Source organism: Diadema antillarum, unplaced genomic scaffold, assembly GCF_040938485.1.
Source record: "Diadema antillarum isolate AM-2024a unplaced genomic scaffold, OU_Dant_1.0 scf00000008, whole genome shotgun sequence".
NCBI lineage: Eukaryota > Metazoa > Echinodermata > Echinoidea > Diadematoida > Diadematidae > Diadema > Diadema antillarum.
The window spans coordinates 4,904,890-4,926,038 of NW_027270897.1; the positions used below are offsets into that span (position 1 = coordinate 4,904,890).

Sequence of the window (21,149 nt, forward strand, 5' to 3'; positions counted from 1 at the left end):
CTATCAGAATCTTTGTCAGAGGCAAAATAACCATAATTTCCCTTTAAACACACCATTCACTGAGCATTCACTATTGGTACACACTTCCTCTTCCTCTGTATTGAAACTTTATAAATATGACGCACTAGTATCTTGTGAATCTCGACATGAAGCAAGCCATTCTCCAACAAAGGAAATAAAATTTATTACAGAGTTTGGGAAAAATAAGTGACTGGAGAAAGTGCATGATTGGCAAGCAGGAAAGTGTGGGGGTTCAATTATATAGACAGAGAGAGAGAGAGAGAGAGAGAGAGAGAGAGAGAGGGTGAAGAAGAGGAGAACTATGGGAGAGGAAGATAAGAATGATTATCTATCAGGGGAGATGTGATATTGTGTTCCCCAAAGTCATCGCGACAATCACACTTCCTAAGGTGGAGGGGAAGGCCAGGACATGAATACAGTGAATAGGTCATTGCCAAGAGCTGTGGTAACACAAACTCACCCATCTCCCCTCCTGCTCTCATACTTGTCTATTCTTTTCTAGTAATATAAAGAGTACAAAATCAAATCGGATACCTGCAAAGGTCCCAGGGGTCACATTTTTGTGCAACTGCAAGATTTCATTTCACGTCTCCTTTTCTTCCTCTCCATTTGCACTGGATTTTCTGGTTTGAGGTTATGGACTTTTTTTTCTTTCATCATGTTGTACGCCGTTCCTTTTTACAAATATTCTTTTTTAATGTTTCCTTTTACATTTTGCCCTGCAGGGATTATTCAGCCAATCAAATTCCCCCCTCTCCACATGTTCACAAAGTCTGCCATGCTGTGCATTAACCCACTGCACCTCAGGCTATACACAGCTCTCATGTTTTCTCCCGGTCTTAACCCTTCTCATCTCTGGCTTCTTGTAAAGCATGTATAGCCATTATACTTTTCTCTTGTCAAAATACAAACTGAATCCAAAGACAAAGAAAATTGAAATCATGTATCTCAGCTCCTGTTCTGGACATTGAATTTCTCATGACACCTGTTTTGCTCATCTAGCCCCCCCCCCCCCCCCCCTCCCCCATCTCAAAATTCACATCCCTCCAGCTCATCCTTTCCATTTCTCCCTTCCCAAGACTCCACATCATCCACTAACTGGCCCGTGTGGTGTCCTTCACTACCCCCATCCCTCCCCTCTTTCTCTCCAGCACTCTCTTCTCATCACAATCTTTGCTCAATCCTGACATCCAATCCTTCAAACACTGTCACACACACTTACTGCAGGGAAAATGAGGGAGAGAGGGAGAACAAAGATTGACAGATAGATAGGTAAATAGATGCGACAATTAGATAGACAGATGGGTGGATGAATAAAGATAGACAGGCACAGATGAAAAACTGAGAGAAAGAGAGAGGAGGTGAAGGGGGGGGGGGATGAGTAGACGTGAATTTCATCCCCTTTTATCTGTTATTTATTTGTAAACCATGCTTTTACAAGAGAGGGGAAACAAGAGGGACAGAAACAGACTGGAGATGATAAAGTGAGATGGTTTGGGTTAAAGGGCAATTCCTACCACAGAAGAATTGAAATGGAGTCAAGGAGACACCCTATCTGGGAGCAGCTGCCTCACTAGGGGGGTCAAACATCTTCTGTTGCACCCCACAGGGTGCCAAGGGAAACCATGGAGATTAGAGGATGCGACCCACATTTAGCATACATGAGAAACCACCTGTGAACTGGGAGAGAGGCATCTACAAAGTGCCTGTTGATATCTCAGGGATGGCTTTCACTGCTCTACACAGCCACAAAGCAAACTAACTGAATGCTGATCTGACAGTCTTCATGAATTTAATTTGACAATCTATTAACTTGCTGCCTTTGAATCTGACAAGTGGAAACATATACCTCTGAGTACATCAAATACTTTGGCTGTTGCAATGAGTTTGTTTCATATTTTTCCCTAAAGATTGTAAAGAGCACCATAAAATCATGCTAGCCTTACTTCAACTGCACATTACTATCATGTGAACTCACTGACAAAGTTACATCTGTATAAGGTTGGACAGGGTCTAACAATACCACACCATCATCATTCACTTATAACCATGCAATGGTGCATTAACCCATTAACAGGAATCTGACATCTATGGGTAAAATATAATAATATTCTGGGTAATTTCCACATCTTAGAGACAATGGCTCAAGTGAATGTATACATGGATGGGTACTAATATATAAGACAGAATAATATTATCTGCGTCATTTTACCATTGGATCAGGTACACTAGGAAACTAAGAATATCACTTTGGTCTTCATTCACTGCATCCAAATATTTTTGATATTTTTTGGTTTGACATTGCTATTTCTTTTGCTAAGCTTTCATCAAATTTTAACCATTGTACAAGTGGTTTCCTTGTCGAGTGAATTTTACAGTTAACACTGAGAGATAAACTTCCTTTGTGAAACATTCAAATTGCCATGTTGACAGATTATGATAAAATAGATCAATTCTGTTTTCTACGTACTACAGTATTCTAAATTCTCGACATAGGAAATCATTTCTGGATCTCCTTTGTTGTAACATCTATGGTGACAGAGAAGACGTAGAAGCTCATCAAATAATTCATTAGAGAAGAAAATACCTCTTACTGAGTTATTCCCCTCGTTATCTGAAATGCATTCTTTCTATCAAGGTGCATATCAACAATAGGATTAATATTTCATGACATGAAGTTCAAGCCAGTTCCAGCCTGGTTCCACAGACATTTAAAAAAACAAAATATTCATCATTTGCTTCACATTTTTGGAAGCATATGATATCATCCAAGTATCTTTGAGTACAAAGTGATGTTGTTATGTCTCCAAGATACACCTCACCACAAGATTTTCTCATGGTGATAATTGACAGCGCTGCACTCCACTTGATTGGGGAGGGGGGAAGTTTGATATCATTCCGAGTGTTTTCACCATCTAGTCACTTGTTCACACTTGTAAATCTCACTAGTGTTGATACGTGCACCCCTCTGGAGAATGCCATATTATCACTAAATACACAGCATTGTGAAGAGCGCACACTGTCCACCAGAACAATCTCATCTCGTCAGCATCACTTGCTCTTCTGGTCAAGCTGGACAGTCACAAGAAGAATTGCCATACAATACATTCCAGTCAAATTGCAGTCTAGTGGTCATTTACTGCAGGGTGTCACATATAGTCAGGGTTGATAGTGAAGCCTTTTTTCCTAGGTCCATCCCCGCCCTCTGAGGCACCCCCTCCACCTAGTGAGGTAGACCCGGTGAGCGAAACATGGGTTTCAGCCAGGTCAGTGCTGCCCACCGTGTCCTCACTGTAGAGAGAGCTGGGCCTTGAGGTACTCCTCGCCTCCACCTCATCCAAGTCCTCATCTGAGCTTCCAGGATTTATGACGTACTTACCAGTCCTAGAATGGGGCAGCAAAGGTGAACGCAAGAAAAGGTTAGAGCCAAACCTGATACAAAATGGGGGTCAAACTTATAAAGCCAATCAAATCATAGTATTTCACAACCCTACATTGACTGGAAAAAAAAAAGATACTTAAGTGAAACTTGTAACAGAACCTTAATGACAGCTTACATTCTCTTCCACATTTATTTGGGAGATTAGAACTTTCTAAATGATTACATAGCATACGTGAAAGAGCATCCCTTTTACAGATTAGAGTTTCTTCAATTAAAATTAAAATAATGTATCAAATATGTGAGAGGCTATATTCTGTGACAGTTAAATATTTCTTCTTGAGCATATCAGCGTAATTGCATAAAGGTTGAGCTTTCAAAATATGAAGTATACAAAGGTTAAAGTGCATTTACAAGGGACTTGGGTGTAGGAATGTTAGTATGAAAAAGTGGATCCAGTATACATTGGAAAAGTGTATATGTGATTACATTTCATAGGTGATTGAAAAAGCACTTATAAATCAAATTGTTAAAGACTTTAAAAAAGTGAAATCCCTTTCATAATTTATCTTGAATATGCCAATAATGAGTAATCAACTGAGAGCTAAGTACTTTTTTCCGGAAGGATGGAACACAAAAATCTACCAGAACATAAAACTTCATTTATCCTCCACAGGCAAAGATGCTGCAATCTCTTTTCATGAAAGGAAAAAAATGAAAGTCTTCTCCCACGTCACAATCTCCACCCAATTGCTAACATGATATATCTCTCGCTACAATCCTATTGGACTTGATGAAACAGCATATGTTCATGAAGTCGACAAGCAAAATTTGAAGGTCAGATTTGGGCCCAGGAGATGGAGCCTGGGGAATATTATGGGGTAATCCTGGGCCATGTGTAACTGCTGATTTGATGGCAGAGTTTGAGTAAATCTCCTGATAGATGCACTTACAGCAGGGGGGCAATCACTAAAAATTGCTAGTTTCGGCCGTGGCTCTGGTTCCAGCCAAGGCCATGGCCAGATTGTTTTAGACTGACGAAAGAGCCAATTTAGACGCATCGTCCCTATTTTGGCCTCACATCAAGGCTGGAACAATGTGCACATAACAACACCCCAAAACAGATTCTTCTATTCATCAATCAACAATGCCTACTCAGTTTCTTTCTGGTGGTGGTAGTTTAAGGAAAAGTAGGACTGATGTGACGTACGTCTCACAAACTCATCCTCTGCAATCAATTCAATATCTCCTATGGGCACAAATTTAAATATAACACAAGTTTTATGACAACAAAGTAAAAACTCATTTTGAGAAATGTTTTTGTGAGGGGTAATTCTGCACTTTGCTTCATGTTTCTGTACTCAGTCTACAGACAAAACAAAATGTGACATTGGCAGTTTTAGACACATATCTGTTATATGGGCTAAATAACATGTCAATAGTGAGGGCAATAATATCTGTCTGGAACCATATCTAAATGTATTTCATGGTCGACTGAAACTGTTGTCTTGTTTCACTAGTCAACTTTATTACAAGAACATCAGTTTTGCACACCATTATTAAATTGATATGATAACAGGAGAAACCATCTCATGAATTAGCATTTTTCAAAAAATAAAAACAATAACACCATCCATATCATAAAAAAGCCACGACCCATGCAAAGCAAACCATAACAAACATACATGTATCTACCTTGCTAAAACTTTCTGCCCTGTCTAAATGTAATAATTCATAACTTCATGCAAAAAAAAAAACAAAAAAAAAACACACACACACACACAGTCACACAAATTATAAATGCGTAAATGCAAGCTACACAAAAGACTTTGATATCTTGTTGAAGGCCCCAGTGGTAATGTATCATTAATACTGCATGACACTACCAGGCTAACAGCAAAATAATAGCCATGCCTCACAGCCATCAAGGCAATGCCATACTCATCATTCAGAATGTAGTCCTGATCATTTCATGTTGGAAACTCTGTAACTAGACATATATACACACACAAACACACAGACACACACTCACATTTTGAGTGATTCAAAAGCATGGCATGGATGTGACTGTACAGTACATGACAAACGAACTAACATGCATGAACAACCCTTGTTTGTTACCAGTAGAATACTGTCAGGATTCAAAGACAAGTTTTACAGTTGATAAAATATATGTACAACTACAGGGAAAAGTAAACATGATCAACAGAACACGAGGATATCCTATTATGGGATGTGATAAGAAACAAACAAACAAACAAACAAACAAACAACAAACATCCTAGCAAAATCCATTTTTTTTTTTTACACCCAATCATCGCAAATCAAACAGACATTTTCCAAGAACAACAGTTGAAGCATTCATGTTTAAAAAACAATATGTTTTCAAGTTGATGTTGCGTAGCATTCCTTCCTGTCAACTGGGGAGTGCTGTAAACACTGAAAGGCAGGGATATATTAGTCATGTAACATTGACTTAAACATATCCACAGAGGAACATTGGTTTTCATGCAGACAATTCAAACCAAAATCCATTCATGAGCAACATAATTCATTAATTTATGATATACAGCTACAGATGTCATTTGCAAAATTTCCTAGCCTGCAAACATTAAATGAAAGTTTGTGCAAAATCTGCACCACAATACACTGGGTAGAATGATAAGCATAACTGAGAGGTAACATGCTTTTGTCAATGCATGACAAAATTTAAATCAAGCAAAATTATCATACCCCATGAAAATCATTTAGCCAGTCTTGAAGATTAATAAAAAATATACGGTGTGTAACGCTAACAAGATCAACCATGTCTATTACCTTGTGTAATGTGTGACAACTTCATTGACCAGTGGATATATAAAAGGCTAATAAAATGAGATTCTGCAGTGCTGGAACATTACTGAGTTCTACGTGTATCACGAAAACAAAAAAGTGGTATAGAATAAATTTCCAAATAGTCAAGATTCAATAAAATTGCAGGATATAAAAGAAGCCAATCAAATAAAAAAGAAGAAGAAGAAGCTTTTAAGATGCTTTACAGTGATGCAACAAATGTAAACTTAAGTCAATTTCATGCCAAGAAGAATATGCATCTCTTCTTCAATAGTTCTGCTTGTCTGTCTATTTCTTCCCTCTAAAGTTAAGCTAGTTTTCCCTTCGTCTCAAACTTCCTTCGCTGCTTAGGCCTCTTTCAGCTTCTTTTGGTCACGTTACAATTATCATCATCATTACTGACATTTGCCTCTGGTGTGTGTTCACCTTGGAGAACTAGAAAAACCTTGTTGTTTTGAAATAATTAAGGGGCGGGATTAGGGGAGTCTGCCATATTCAACATCTTTGTCCAACAATCCAGGGCAAGGGGGGGGGGGGGGGCAGTCAGAGAGACAGAATGACGGAGATGTTCCCAATTCAATAATAACAGCCCCCGGTCAGTTTTCTGCGAGTGACAGGTCAGTCCTATTTTGGTTTTCTCCCATCGGCTCTTCTCTTCAAAGCGAGTGTATGTGCATTGTGCATGTGTGTGTGTGTGTGTGTGTGTGTGTGTGTGTGTGCTTATGAGAGAGAGTCAGTTGGTGATTTATAATATATGTCCATTTATTGGAAGATCTATTTTGAATGAATGCTTGTGCATCATACATATATTTAGATGCTCCAACAACTCTGAAATATAACAAAACTGATAGATCTGCATTCTCTTGAGATAAGTATCAATCAATATGAACAGAATGAAAAAGACATTTTGCAACCCTGAGGAATGGTTTCATTTGAGAAACTTATGTTGAGTGAAAACTGTTATCAATATCTATGCCCCTATTCATGGGACATTTCAAACAAATTTCAATACTTCAAAGGTGACTATAATTGGTACAGCTGCAGTCAAGCAACAAGAAGTCACCTGTTAGCATCAACATTGTTGCTAATATTTCTGTAATCAGCAATATAACTGCCAACCTCTTTATCATACAAGCCCAAGAAATTTTATCTAAAAATCTGATTCAGCTGTTGGGACACTGTCCAAGCATTCACTGCCTCCAGTGTCCAGAAACAGAAAGAAAGAACAGAAAAACAGAATAAAGGGAATTCTGAAAAAAAGTGCTTGAACACTGGCATTATACCATTGGCTACAATAAATGCAGGCAATAAAACAAGATGAAAATTTCATCCTTGGCAACAGAGCATGTGCAGAAATGATTTAGAATAGGAATCAGTTATCCAAACTGGGATTCATGAAACGAATTAATCATATTTCTTACTTGTCATATTGCCAATCAATGCCAAATGTTTCAAAGAAAAAGGTATGTCAGCAAAGGTTTCATGTGAGTAAAGTTTAGAGAAAATTTTAGGCACACAACTGTCTATAACAGACAGCAATGTCCCGATTTTCTTGTAGAGCAAAAGAGGGTATTGAACCACAGAGGGGAAGGGAGTCTAATATCACCCAATTTAGGGAGAATTTGGGCTATATGATTGGGGAAAATGATCTGGGACATATCCCTTTATCTCTTTGTTTTATCAGCAGGGTCTCTGTTCAGTTAGATACTGAATGCAAAAGAACATATCCAACCACTGCTCATTTATTCATACATATGACTTCGAAGAAGATGTTTCGATATTTCTGATATTGATTCATGTAGTCATTCTTTCCTGAAATGGATTTCAAAATTCATTATGACTTTCTAATGTTACATGTCAACTATGGCACTCCAGCGCTGGGAAAGATCTAAAATTTGAGTGTGAAGTTCTACATCATCGTGAATAATCTCGCAGCTTTCCCATCCTAGCTTTTTGCTGGTTACATATACAAGTATAATGGTATCTAAAGCCACTGATTATTACTTGTTACAGTCTCAAAATACAACTGGCACCAGAGGATCAGCAACTATGTTTGCCATAAACACAATGGACATATTAAGGGTTGACTACACGGACTCTGCTTGAGTAAGTTGGGAATTAGAGTGTCATTACTAGAGACGGAGGAGCGAAATACTTCTTACAAGTCAACAAGCTCATCAATTATGTGCAACAGGTGTATGGCCATTACATGCTATGCTATCCACAGGGATTAGACGAAACAAATCATATTTCAAACAATTTCAAAGAGCTGTCGATAATGTCATTATCATGCCACTGTATCAATTTTACTGACAGCTCACAAGGGACAAATGAAAGCATTTGTCGAAAGCAGCAAGGAGTTGGTAATTACAGAAATTGTAACAGAAACTGCCTTGTTTCTTATAGCTAGGAAGCTTTTCACCAAAATCAAAGCATTTAAAAACAGGCCTGGGACATCAAACACTTTTACAAAGATTATATTTTCAAAGCTTCCATCAAAACCAAAATAGTTGCGCTCATGCAGTCTGAGCTGTGGATCAATTTGGCATACTACAAAGTGACGGCAAATCAATCAGCTTAGATGCTAGTGGCTGGAGATAATACTGCAATTTACGAGAAAACATGTGACAATGAGGAATCAATATTTGATCTGTAAATGAGACACAACAAATATTCAAAAGTTGCCTTGTAAGGTGATGTGCATGATGGCAAAATCTAGTATCCTTGGCATTCTGTGAGTGTGTGTGTGTGTGAAGCTTGCTAGTACTGTGTGTGACTATAAATAGCAGCATAGCTTAAAATAGTAACTCCAGCTGACAGAACAGGTGGGTAACAGGTGTCACCTGTAATGGATACTTGCCATTGAAAGGGGACAATGGTAATCACTTTGTTGAGCTGATGATCAGTTACATGTAGCATGAGAATCTGGGACCACATGAGAGAGGATAAGATGAAATCCTTGCAGACATACACCAAATCAAAGTTCTATTACTAACAGTCTTTTTTCTCTCTTTTTTTTCACACTAAAGTGGATCTGTGAACTAAACAAAGCTCGCGTGACACTGTAATTCACTTTCCTAAGTTTCAGGGTTGAAGGTGGCTATGTCATCAGTTAACATAATCTCGGGCCTGAAGACTTTCAATTTACTCTCAAGAGGTCCTAATTAAACGTGTTTCAGCACAGACACACTCCCATTATCATGTGTTAGGAAAAGTGTGTGGGTTGTACTGTATATAATATGTTGTTCAGAAACAATATGGTCGCTCCTTCATGAATGAAACAGATTGATATCTCAGGGAGCATTGGGACCTTCATAAAATCTGGGATAGAGTCTATATCATGACAAATACTAGGTGTTACAAAAAAACATATCCCACTTTTGATGCTTAATAGCTCAAAAACTATATATCATATAAAACTGTCATTGATGTGAGCAATAGCTGAATCATGTACAATTTAGTTGGAGGTGATTTGAATATGAAAACCTAGATCAGTTTCATGAAATCCATGATTAATTTCAAAATTAGGTTCCAGATTTTGGTCAAATTTTAACCCTCTGTACAAAACCTGAACATTACACAGGATCTAATAATGTGTAATGAGTGTGTACTTACAATGACCCTTAACAATGGACCTGGATACCACCTGTTCAGAGCTCTGCTCCAAGGCACAAGATGTTCTATTAATTACCGGTATTCATGATGGATTGCCTGGGCACTGCTAGTCTGAATTCCTAGCAAAGGGTGAAATGCGTGCACATGAAAAAAGTAAGCACATGTTTCCACGTGCTTGCATACACCACATTTCAGAATGAATAAAGACTAGCTGTGATAGTGGAATTTCTCATGAATAAATCATTCAAATCTTGGTCATTGTCCAGGACCATTGTCTGGGTGTCAACTACACACTCCCATACACACCAATTGACTTCTGTGCAAAGTTCAAGTTTTGTACAGAGGGTTAAAAATAGAGCAAAATCTGAAACCTAACTGAAAAATTAATGTTTAATCTAATGAAACTGAATTATGCTGTCATTTTGAAATAGCCTCCAACAAAATTTACACTATTCAGCTATTGCTCATATCAATGTCAGTGTTATCTGATATATAGTTTTTGAAATATCAAGAATCAAAAGTGGGAAATATTTTTTGTAACACCTAGTATATACAGCGTTATTTAGTACCTTCTCGATAGTAAAATCTTCAACATTTTCCTTCAGGCACACGACGAATGATTTCATTGAGTGGAAAAATTTGAATTCTGCAATTTATCTGTCTTCTGATGCTTTTAAAAATTTGATAAAATGACAGTGTGTGTCATGACATTTCTGTATATGACCTTTATCACAAAGAGCAAATAAGACACGACCACATGTTAAAATTCACTCAGGAAGATGGGAAAAAAAAACAGCAACATGTGCATCATTCAAGGTCAACAGATAATTTCATGCGCTCTATACTGTCATGTTGACGTTATTCAAATGAAGATTGAAGTGTACATTAACAGACACTGACATTACAGTTTTCATTTCAGAAAACATTCTATATGCACAAACACACACACAAACAAGCACATACATACAAGCATACAAACTTATGAAAAGGAGAAGATATCGTATCAGATTTCTATGACATTAACCGCAGAACTCCATCGTCAAAAGTTTATCTTGTGCGCAAGACATGGTACATCAATAATAGTGAGCACTTAACATGTTCCAATCCACTCACTGATCATGGCATTTAGGGTGAAAGATTCATGTGTGCATGAAAATTACACACATCCACTCTGTGGAACATAATTTGAGAAATGTGTCTTTTTAAAAATGACAAGAAATTCACAAACTCAGAAGAGTGCTTATCACTCAAAACATTTCAGCAAAAGATCAGAAAAAAAAAATCCTAAAATCCATGCAGTGTCCACTGCAGGCAAAGAAGGTGGTAAACACACAGCACCCTGCAAGACTGATAGATACCTGCTCGTAGCTGGCGACGTCTGCGTCTTGCGCTGAGGTCAAATCAGAGAAATAAATCTCATACCTGCTGGCTACTATTAAAGCAAGTGTCTTGTCATACACACATCACTGTCACAGAGTGTGCGCACTGCATTAATACATTCTTTGGAAAGTGTGTGTGATGTTGCATATCTGGTGGTACACACTGTATTTTACTGAATTTTTCTCCCATAAGCTCACAGTGTGAAAATTTGAAGTCCACATGCTGGTTTGCTATGATTACTTGATTTACTAAGTTTGGAAAACAAAGAAGGAAACATAACAAGGCGATCTGAATATCCTGTAACACAATAGCAGCATGAATAATTATATAGATATGTCATCCATTTTACCGCAGGTAACAAAAGGGACATATAGCACATGCTCAAAGTACATCTACAATATGAACTTTGGAGGATCTGGTTACATATGAGTGGTGGGAGTACTGGTGATTGTTCCGGATAAATGAAGTTAGTCAACATGCAACACGAGGGAAAAGCCTGGCATTGGCATGTACCACATACATCACAATTACTTCATTTGCTTCATTGTACAGGTTGTGGATCGCAAAAAAAAAAGAGGATTACTTAGAAGCAGTTTGGAACGCCATCCCACAAAATCCCACTACTTGACTTGATGCATCCGTGATTCTGAACATGTACATTTCAATACAACAGCAAGCTTGGCCGATCACTCCACCCACACGACAAAGTATGTGTGACTGTGACAGACATACAAGAGCGAAACAGACTCGACTTTTGTTTCTTTCCATCTATCCACATTCAGTAACAGTCATTTACCAGCTCTGTCCTGTTGTAGCCTGTTTGAAGATCAGCGCATTGTGAATGCATGGAGGAAACAACATTTTGTACTCAAGGCATCAAATAATTCAAGATATTTAGAGAATACCACCATCAAAAAGCAACATTGTGGACTAATCATAAACAAATTAACAGACACTTATGGCAACCAACAATGTGGTAGTGGTTTGGTCACTGTGTATCTATTCCAAAGGAAAGTTGAGTAAGTTGAGGATGAATCTGATTGGGTATAAAGGGTATGAATATTGTCGGGTCTAATAAATATTGTGATGGGAATAAGGAGACCTGTACACGTGTTCACTAAAGGTTTGCACTTTTGCAGCATTCAGGAAAATTCCATACATGTAGGGGTAAATTCAATAAAGCTGTTTATACCAGAATATGGCAATGTTCTCTCCTCTCGAGTAACTGTACGAAGAATCTCTACTGTATCTTTCCCTCTTTCTCTGTCTCTCTCTCTCTCTTGTCTTTTTCTACACAAACACCCACACACACAAACACACACATACACACAAACACTCATCTATTCACTTCCCGCACATCAAAATCCCTAAAATGGATAGAATTACCGCACTACAGTAAAATCCCTCCTACCTTTCAAATGAGGGATATCTAGCCATGAGTTCATTTCTGGGCGCTCTTTCAGACGGTGGGTTCAAATTTCTGGGTTTTCACTTTTTTTCCCCTCCACCTTATTCTAAAGAAGAAGTGTCAGCCGAGTAAGTCTTTCTGGGACACATTTTCCCCTCTCCCTTTTTCTGTTAAATTTTAAAGATGTGCTGCGAAACACTTCACTCATTAGGCGGGGGAATGAAGTAGCAGGCTTTGATCATCCAATAGCAAGCCTCCCATCAACCTGGTGAGGGTACATCAGTCTATTTGTTGATTAATTGCATTAGAGCCTCACCTTGCATATTTGCTTCCTTTTAGCTACCATCCACCATTTTTTTTTTCAGTCTTTTTTTTTCAATTTGTCAGAGAAACTGTATAAGGTGCCTGGCAGGATTACTCAATTTTCAAAACAGAAAAACAAAAAACAGACAAGCAAACAAACAAACTTACAAAAAAAAAAAAAACCCTAGCAAAATTGGAGTGTGAGTACTGGTTGGTAATTAGGTTGCAAGATTCCCTCTTACTGGCCTCACACAACCATTTCTGGAATAAACCATAAACAGACACAAACACACACACACACACACACAACGTACAGACATACATATTTAAAAATGATTGGTATTCACACCACCCGTGTAATTGTAACATGTTATACTAGCCATATATAGCACAGGTACAATCTGTATCCTGGTTACCCAGCATCACATCATGTGGTCTCTTGCTTGATGAGCCATTGACGCACACAGAAAATGACACGAACACCAGGAGACTCATCTCAATCTACACAAATCCCAATTGCTGACATTTTCCATTTCTATAACTCTCACTCACTAACACACGGGTGGCATTGTTTAGATATTGTATTAAAGGCATGGCAATACACTATAAATGTAAGCATTAACACTGCAATCTTGGATCTTGTATGACAGTGTCTTTGAACAAAAGACCCAATCATTATGATAGAAGGGTAAACTAACTGTAATATCTATTCTTTGAAATTAATGTTACACAAAATAATCACTTCCTTTACAATTACAAACATCTGTTACTCAGGGAGACATTTGTCCATCAGTAGAGGTAAACAGCCATGTGATGTATTACAACTTTGGAAACATGCCATCCGTAAAATAGTAGCAGACAACTTCAGTTTTCAACTGACACCCGCTATGAAACACCAATCTCATTTAAACTATACTAAAACCATTCATCTGCAGGTGCCTAAAGTTATTCTTGAAGAAAATAAAGTCTTTGTGTCATTGATAGATAGTACTTACCTTGCTTATATCCTGTTTGTGACAACTTCACTAAAGTCCATACTCTATCAAAAGTTTACGTACAAAATAAATCTACTAGATTTCTATGGTAAGCTAATGCAATTGCTAATGAAGAGATTTCTCGGAAATGGAATCCTTGAAGCTTTCCCAAAGTAGTCAATTTCTCCTTCCATGTGATATTGTTACTGGTTGGCATAAAATGATCACAAGGTATATTCAATGAACGTATCTTCCTTATCCTAGGGATTTGATGATACAAAACAAATGTTCTACAACTGATTGCAGGCATGTATCCATATCTTGATGCACTATTCAATCAATGGGTGATGCCATGTAACCTTTCATGTACATGGTCAAATCAGCTATGGTCAATTTACACTCAGCAAGCTTTTTACCTCACAAAAATCTAAGAAAATCTGTGTCACCTGTAGTTTCACATCTTACATAGATATTACCTGATTAACCTTGGTATTCAGTCTATGACTACAATGCAGATAGGACATAGGGGCAAAAGCTTCAACATTGAAGGGTAATAACAGATTTTTAATGAAAAAGCAAAACCTCTATACTTTGCTGAATGCTACGATCAAAATCTATTGAACACCACCGTCCCCAAATACTTCAACTACATACAATGGTCCTACCACTTTGAAAGGATATATTCCTTTTGCCAAGTATCCAGCAAAAACAATCAGTACTATGAATAGTGCAATACAATTTTGATTTCAACCCAATCTTGTACTTGCTCTCTGTAGCGTACTATATTCACGACTGCAATGCGAATAGTTGTAGGAGGGCCCCCTCTGCCATCCCTGATGAAGAAGATAGCAGTAATTGACAACTCCCATGAGTACAGCAGCCCGTCAATGGGGTTAAGGGAATATCAGGTCAACTTATACCACTGAAAAAAAAAAGGGCCCAATTCTTTCCTATCTTTAGCTACCGGAAAAAAACAGATATAACACGCTCGGGGGAAATGGTTGTTTTCATTTTATTCTCAACAGCAAATTTGCCCCTGGGATGACTTAACCTGCATAGCTATCAGAGAGTGAGAAGAGCTTGTAGTGTGCAGTCCCTGGTATATTGTTTTTGTTGGGGAGGGAGGGAGTACAAATATTTACATTGGCAAAAACTGAAGATTAATCCATTGATTTTTCCCGCTTTTTGGATCTAGGTTAGCACTATCCCATTTGATGTGTTAAAATCATTAATTTTTGTCCTTTGATTTTCTTTTATTTTTAGAGGTGGGTTGTCGAGCAGCTGCAAAAGAATCTGTCGGTCTCGTACATAGTGTATGGGAATATGACGTCTCCGGAGATAAGATAATCTTTGATATACGAACAGCCCAGATGAAATTGTACAATAAAAGTCTGAATTCATTTGAAAGCGACAAGATCTGATTTGATTATCTAAAAAGTCAAATTTACTTTATGCTGTAAACAATGCCATAACCTCAAATGCTTTCATACTTACTGCTCATAGGGGAGACGAACTAAGCCACCACCAATCAAAAGATATCAATATTCCTGGATCAAACCAAAACGCACCTGGTTTCTAGTCATAGATGTTACCTATGCTATACAGGCTGTCACCATTGATAATGCAACAGATGTTAAAATCAGCAGATGTTAAAATCAGCATGATAATTGATCAAAAACTATTTTGTGTTGGAATTTTGTGATGCTAGTTAGCCTTTCACTAGCCAGTGGAATACAATTCTGAAACTAATGATGCACTACTCATATCATTCCTTCAGAGATGATATTGATGGTTTTTTTTTTTTAATCGGAAATCCAAATTTTCAGGAGATTTTGATACATGAAAATAGCAAAATGTGTACAGACTTGAGAAAAAAAAAATCTGAAATCAGATTTAAATCTGCAGAATATCATGCTTGTTTCTTTCCTTGCAAAGAAGATAATTTTGACAAGATGAATACCCATCCACATTGGATATTCTTCCATTCATTGTCATAAACATGTCTGCATAATTCTATGAATGACTGGAAACATGTACGATGACATTTTGATTTGTGTTTTCAAAGTAACACAGCTTTCTGATCAAAATTACTCTAACACCTGAAGTTGTAGTGTGCCATTTGCATAGATGACAAAAATAGCCATATTAATCACAACTATCAATTTTCCTGGTGGCAATTATAAGGAAATGTGGAAATGTGATTCTCAGAAAACTATGAGTAATTATCTTTTTTTTTCTAGCATTTCAATTTGAAAAAAAATCCCTTACATTTGTTTACCTACATTTGAAAGAAACAAGCATTCTGTTGCATTTGTTAAAATGACGGATAGTTCAAAGAAAGCGGCAGTAATTTGTTTTTTCTTCTAAATCCGGGTAAACAATATACAAGTGTATTTACAATGATACTAGTACTGCTATGTTACAGTGTCCACAAGGATTTGTTTTTCTTTTACAATGCTTTGAACAAGCAGGGTCGGTCACAGCAGGGAGGAATGAAAAAGATCCCACATTTCCCTGGTCACAAGTTTGAAACAACTCTGCAAAACCATATTTGTCCCAAATGATGATCTTTTATAAAATTAATCCTTTAAACCTAGATGCATTATGCTGTCCATCAGCAATCTGTAATCTAAAAACTAACTATCTAAACCCCCCCCCCCCACACACACATACACACACAGCATAGATGACAACAGTGAGTGAGAGCTGGCTGAGGGAACAGCCATCCTAATTTTGTTTTGTTAAACACATCTTCCTCTACCGCCCCTCTTTGAGAGGCACTTCTTTGTGGTTACAGATTTGACCAATCTCCCCCATCACGTCATCCCCGACGCCCTGATCACTGCATCTTCTCCTCACTCCCAGGCAAACATGTTCATTTTAAATTGGGTCATCATCTACTCCATGGACTAAGCCCCAGGACATCATCCCTCGATACACTCCACACAGACGGAAGAGAAAGATGTGAGAGTCAACAGTTTTTACAATTGATGAGGCCTAATTTTGGCCACTTCCTGTGCGGGTAGCCAAGGAGGCCTGCCTTTCTTTGCACCAAAGCCTTTTTAGCAACTTTTTTCTCCCAGTACATTGAACTCCCAACAACAAACAGAACAGCCCTTTTGAGCTCACACCGTTCTTGAATTTTCACTCTCGATTTCTCATCCTAGGGAATAATTGTTGATAAGTATGTTTCATTATCTGACCAATGACATGATAAATGCCGTTCTTTAAATAGATATATCTCTACCACCATAACTGTTCTCATTAAAGTCACTCACATTACTTTCACTGCAGTATTATATGGGAGTAACTTGTTTTTATTATATCACACATTACCATTATAATGTTACAACTACTACCACCATCCATGGCCACTCTGATGATTGATGTCTTAAAAATGTTAGCAATGATGGCAGATAATGACAGTAATGGGAAAGACAATGATATAACAATGGTGAAATATCATAATTAGAATAGCAATTAATATAGTAACTACATTATATCAATTTAATGTGTGGTTACTTTGTACTACAAATGTCTGCTGCTCCCATTTGAAACTAACTCTGCTTCCAAAATTCACAGAACTACAGTACTCCTCATGAACCAGTTAAACGGCAAAACAAACAAACAAACAAACAAATAAACAAACAAACAAACAACAACAACAACAAACAGAAAGGGAAGAGACGAGTAGATCTAATCTCCAAAAATTAACTACCAGTATTCATAATTTATATTTCACATCTCATCAATTTCAATCTCTTCATGTGATAATGTTCATGTAAATGTTATCTTTACGTAAATGATACATAACACACACACACACACACACACACACACACACACACACTTTTCATCCTAGTAAAACAATCTTCTTATGAACATATTACCGACAACTAATGTTTCCTAAAACCTGAACCAATTGATTATTACACGATTCCGATATCCCATGATGAAGCTCAGCTCATGTATGAAGAATGTACATTGTGACAATGGCTGCCTAAATCAAGGTAATCAATCAAACATGAATTAAACATTGATGGCTTGACATGATAGGACATGGGAGATATAAACGGCCCATAATGCTAACAGGGCACTGAATATAAGAGTCTCAAGTGTCTTAACCCATTCCCGATGGAAAGCTGGTGGTACATCTGAAATGTCAATGGGCATTCCAAAATCCTGAGGGAATAGCAGGTTTATCTTTTCAATGCAGCCTGCATCGGACTGTGGCCAGCCACTTCAGGAAATGGTACATTTCTAAAATATCTTTAGATATGTTTGTCTGTCTTATTTAGCTTTGAGGATAACATTTTTTTTTTTTTTATGTCTTCTCTTTTCTTAAGGTCACCAAGATGGACTCAGGAATGTGTAAGGACCATTATCACAAAGTATTAACATACAAAGCTATGATGGTTAGAAAGCATTACATCTCCATGTTAGATACTACCTACAAATGACTATCAATTAGTACAAAAAGTTGAAATGTATAGTTCCATTATTCCCATGCTTCCCTGACAATCTACCTACTGGTATGATAGATTAACTGTCAAAAGAATGGCTGAAATAACAAATCTCAACTCAACCATTAAATGAGGGTCATGCTATGGCTAAAAATTTGATCTACTTTACTCTACTAAGCATTAAGCGCATCACCGGGCAGGCGGCATGGAAAACATGACTAGGAGGAACTTACCCATTTTTCAGTAAAGGACTGCACAAAGAACGAGGGATGTTTAAAATGATTAATATCTTCATCTCAAGAGATTGTAAAAGGTCTGGCAAAGAGAATGCCAGAGGCGTACTGTTTGAAGGTCATCTATTCTACATGATCAAACTCGTAACAAGATTACTGGAACGGAGTATTGTCAGGATTAATGTACGAAAGAAAGAGATCTATAGGAGAGGACTGGAAGGGGAACTTATGACAAAAGGAATTCTTTGATACAAGCAAGCTGACCCATCTTTCATTGTCCATGCAACTTCTTGTCAGAAGATCAATCCCCCCCCCCTTAATGTTTCTTCATAACATCAATCAAATAACATTATTGTCTCTGTTTTTTCTTTTAATATCTGTACTACACTCATGAAATGATGCTGATCTGTGGAAGAAAGTAGACAGGATAAACCATGTGAAATAGCAGGATTTGAGACACAGGTATCATGCGCTGCCAAAATACTCCTATTTTGCATGAGGAAGTGTTTAAAGCTCAACTGGGATTTTTTGATAAGATATGTTTTGTACACAATGGGAAAAAATGGAAATCTATATATATATATATATAAGAACTGCTTCAGGACAAACTGAACAGAAAAACAAGGAGAGTTTTAAGTGACAGAGCAAGAAGACACATTGAAGCAAGGTTTACAGTACCCTCAGGGGCAAAGGAAGGGAGGTGTGTGTGTGGGGGGGGGGGATGAGGTGGTGCAGGGGAGGGAGGGAGAGGGCAGTGGTTTGGAGTAAGCATCATGGAGCTGAAATTTCAATCTAGAGAGTTTTTGTTCTTTTAAGCTCAGACTATCCAAGAGACATTTGGAGCACTATAAATTGTAGACAGCATACACAAGAGGTAGGCTGCAATGAATCGGAAGCTGCTCTGCTTTTCTCTTCTACTGTCCATCAGAGAGAAAAAAAAAAATTGATCTAAGAATGGGCAATGGTTAGCTGGGGTGGGGCTGGAGAGAAGGGGACTGATTGGCTGCCAGAGAATCTGCCAGCTCTTCAACACACTCGTTCATATCAAGGGGGTCCGCTTTGATCATGTCCGAGAAGCAGCAAGTCGGCCAGTGTAAACAGGTGCCCCGTTTCACTTTACGTCTGCCCCAATCTCCTGTTGGCTAATCAGGCTTAAAGGGGTGCCTCAGCTCTTTGCATGCCAAAAATGTTCTGAGTGTTCATATCAGATATTCAGGGCACAAACATTGCATCTCAACAGTACACAGGATTTCTTGATTTCAGATTTTGATTGTCATGCAAGGGAACTCATCTTGAAAAGAATCATATTTTAGTCACGAAAAAGAAACAAAAGCAATTGAGCAATTCAAAGCTAAAATTGCTCAAATTTGTATCAATATAAATGGCACGAAAAGCGTATGATCATGTGATTATGATACCACAAGGAAGAAGGTATATGGAGCTATAAATCTGCTGTAATTGGACAGAAAGAGCTTAAGAATCATGTTCCACTGCAAGGACTAATGAAGTTGGAAGAGGGGATGGGAAGGGGAGGATTTTATGCACACAGAGGAAGATATAAACAACTACAAACAAAGATGGCATGTCCTTACCGCGCTCTCCTGACGACATCCTCAGACCGTTCTGACGTGGATGAGTAGACTCGCGAACGACGGTACCGCGAGGAGTCCACACTGCTAGCGCTGCTGAGACGACTGCTGCGATTTGACGAATACTGTGAGTAGCGAGGCACGTAGTCTCCCTCCGAGTCACTGTCTCCACTATCGCTGCCTGATACGCTGCAAATAATACAAATGACAGGTATGCACACATAGTTATCACTCTGCTTGAATTGGTGTCAAGTCTTTCTTCGTTTCATGACAGTAGAGCCTGGTAGAGCTTGAGTCTGAATGTAAATGAAGTTGGAATTACATACACCTGCTTTCTACAGAACCAAAAGAACAAACCCCTGTATCCTTCACAAATTTGGAACGCAGATTTCTCTTGAAATGCCCTGCTGTAAAAAATTACAACCATTTTTTTTTTTTTTTGCAAGAAGAAACAATTAAGCAAGCTTGGCCTGGGAAACTTCTTGGCTGTTGTCAAGAGTGGGCCTTGGGGGAAATGCAGGTAGGGTTACTTAACTTACGTTATAACTATACAAAGTAAAAACTGTGAAAGGAATTAGATTCAGATTTAAGTGTAGGAAGTCTTACATGGCAAAGACGATGTGTATTACAGCTTGGTGAGGGAAATAGTTGCATGAATAAAAGACACAGATATTATAGGGACATTTCTTACGCAGAGTTTTTTAAACTTAACATATTTTAAAAAGTTTTTTTAAAGCTTTTCTTTATTGTTTTCAATCAACTGAGCAAATTCAAACTGATTTATGAAAAAGATGATGTTATCCTCACCTGCATTCACTGTCACTACCAATGTCATCCTCCAGGGCACTTTGGAGGTCAGCGATGCGCTTGAAGGCCAGTTTGAGGTCCGACTGGAGCTGCTCGTTGCTGGACTGCAAACCTTCAACTTCCAATTCCTGCAGCAAGGAAACAG

The 21,149-nt window shown here is 38.0% G+C and overlaps 1 protein-coding gene across 8 annotated transcripts in view; it reads right to left on the reverse strand.

Annotated features, from left to right (window-relative positions):
• Positions 1 to 1,071: 1,071 nt before the first annotated feature.
• Positions 1,072 to 21,149, reverse strand: part of LOC139718987 (unconventional myosin-XVIIIa-like) — a 226,393-nt gene continuing 206,315 nt past the window's right edge. For 5 of the 8 annotated variants that reach the window (XM_071630437.1, XM_071630462.1, XM_071630457.1 and 2 more), the window contains 4 exons: positions 21,005 to 21,132; positions 20,201 to 20,386; positions 18,609 to 18,626; positions 1,072 to 3,405 (listed from right to left, as the gene is read on the reverse strand). In XM_071630437.1, coding sequence (XP_071486538.1) covers positions 3,171 to 3,405; positions 18,609 to 18,626; positions 20,201 to 20,386; positions 21,005 to 21,132 — 567 coding nt within the window. In that variant the 3' untranslated portion in view covers positions 1,072 to 3,170. Of the gene's footprint in view, positions 3,406 to 7,710; positions 9,158 to 12,023; positions 12,044 to 18,608; positions 18,627 to 20,200; positions 20,387 to 21,004; positions 21,133 to 21,149 lie in introns of those variants that run through there. The other 3 variants (XM_071630468.1, XM_071630450.1, XM_071630475.1) reach the window with 3 other exon arrangements.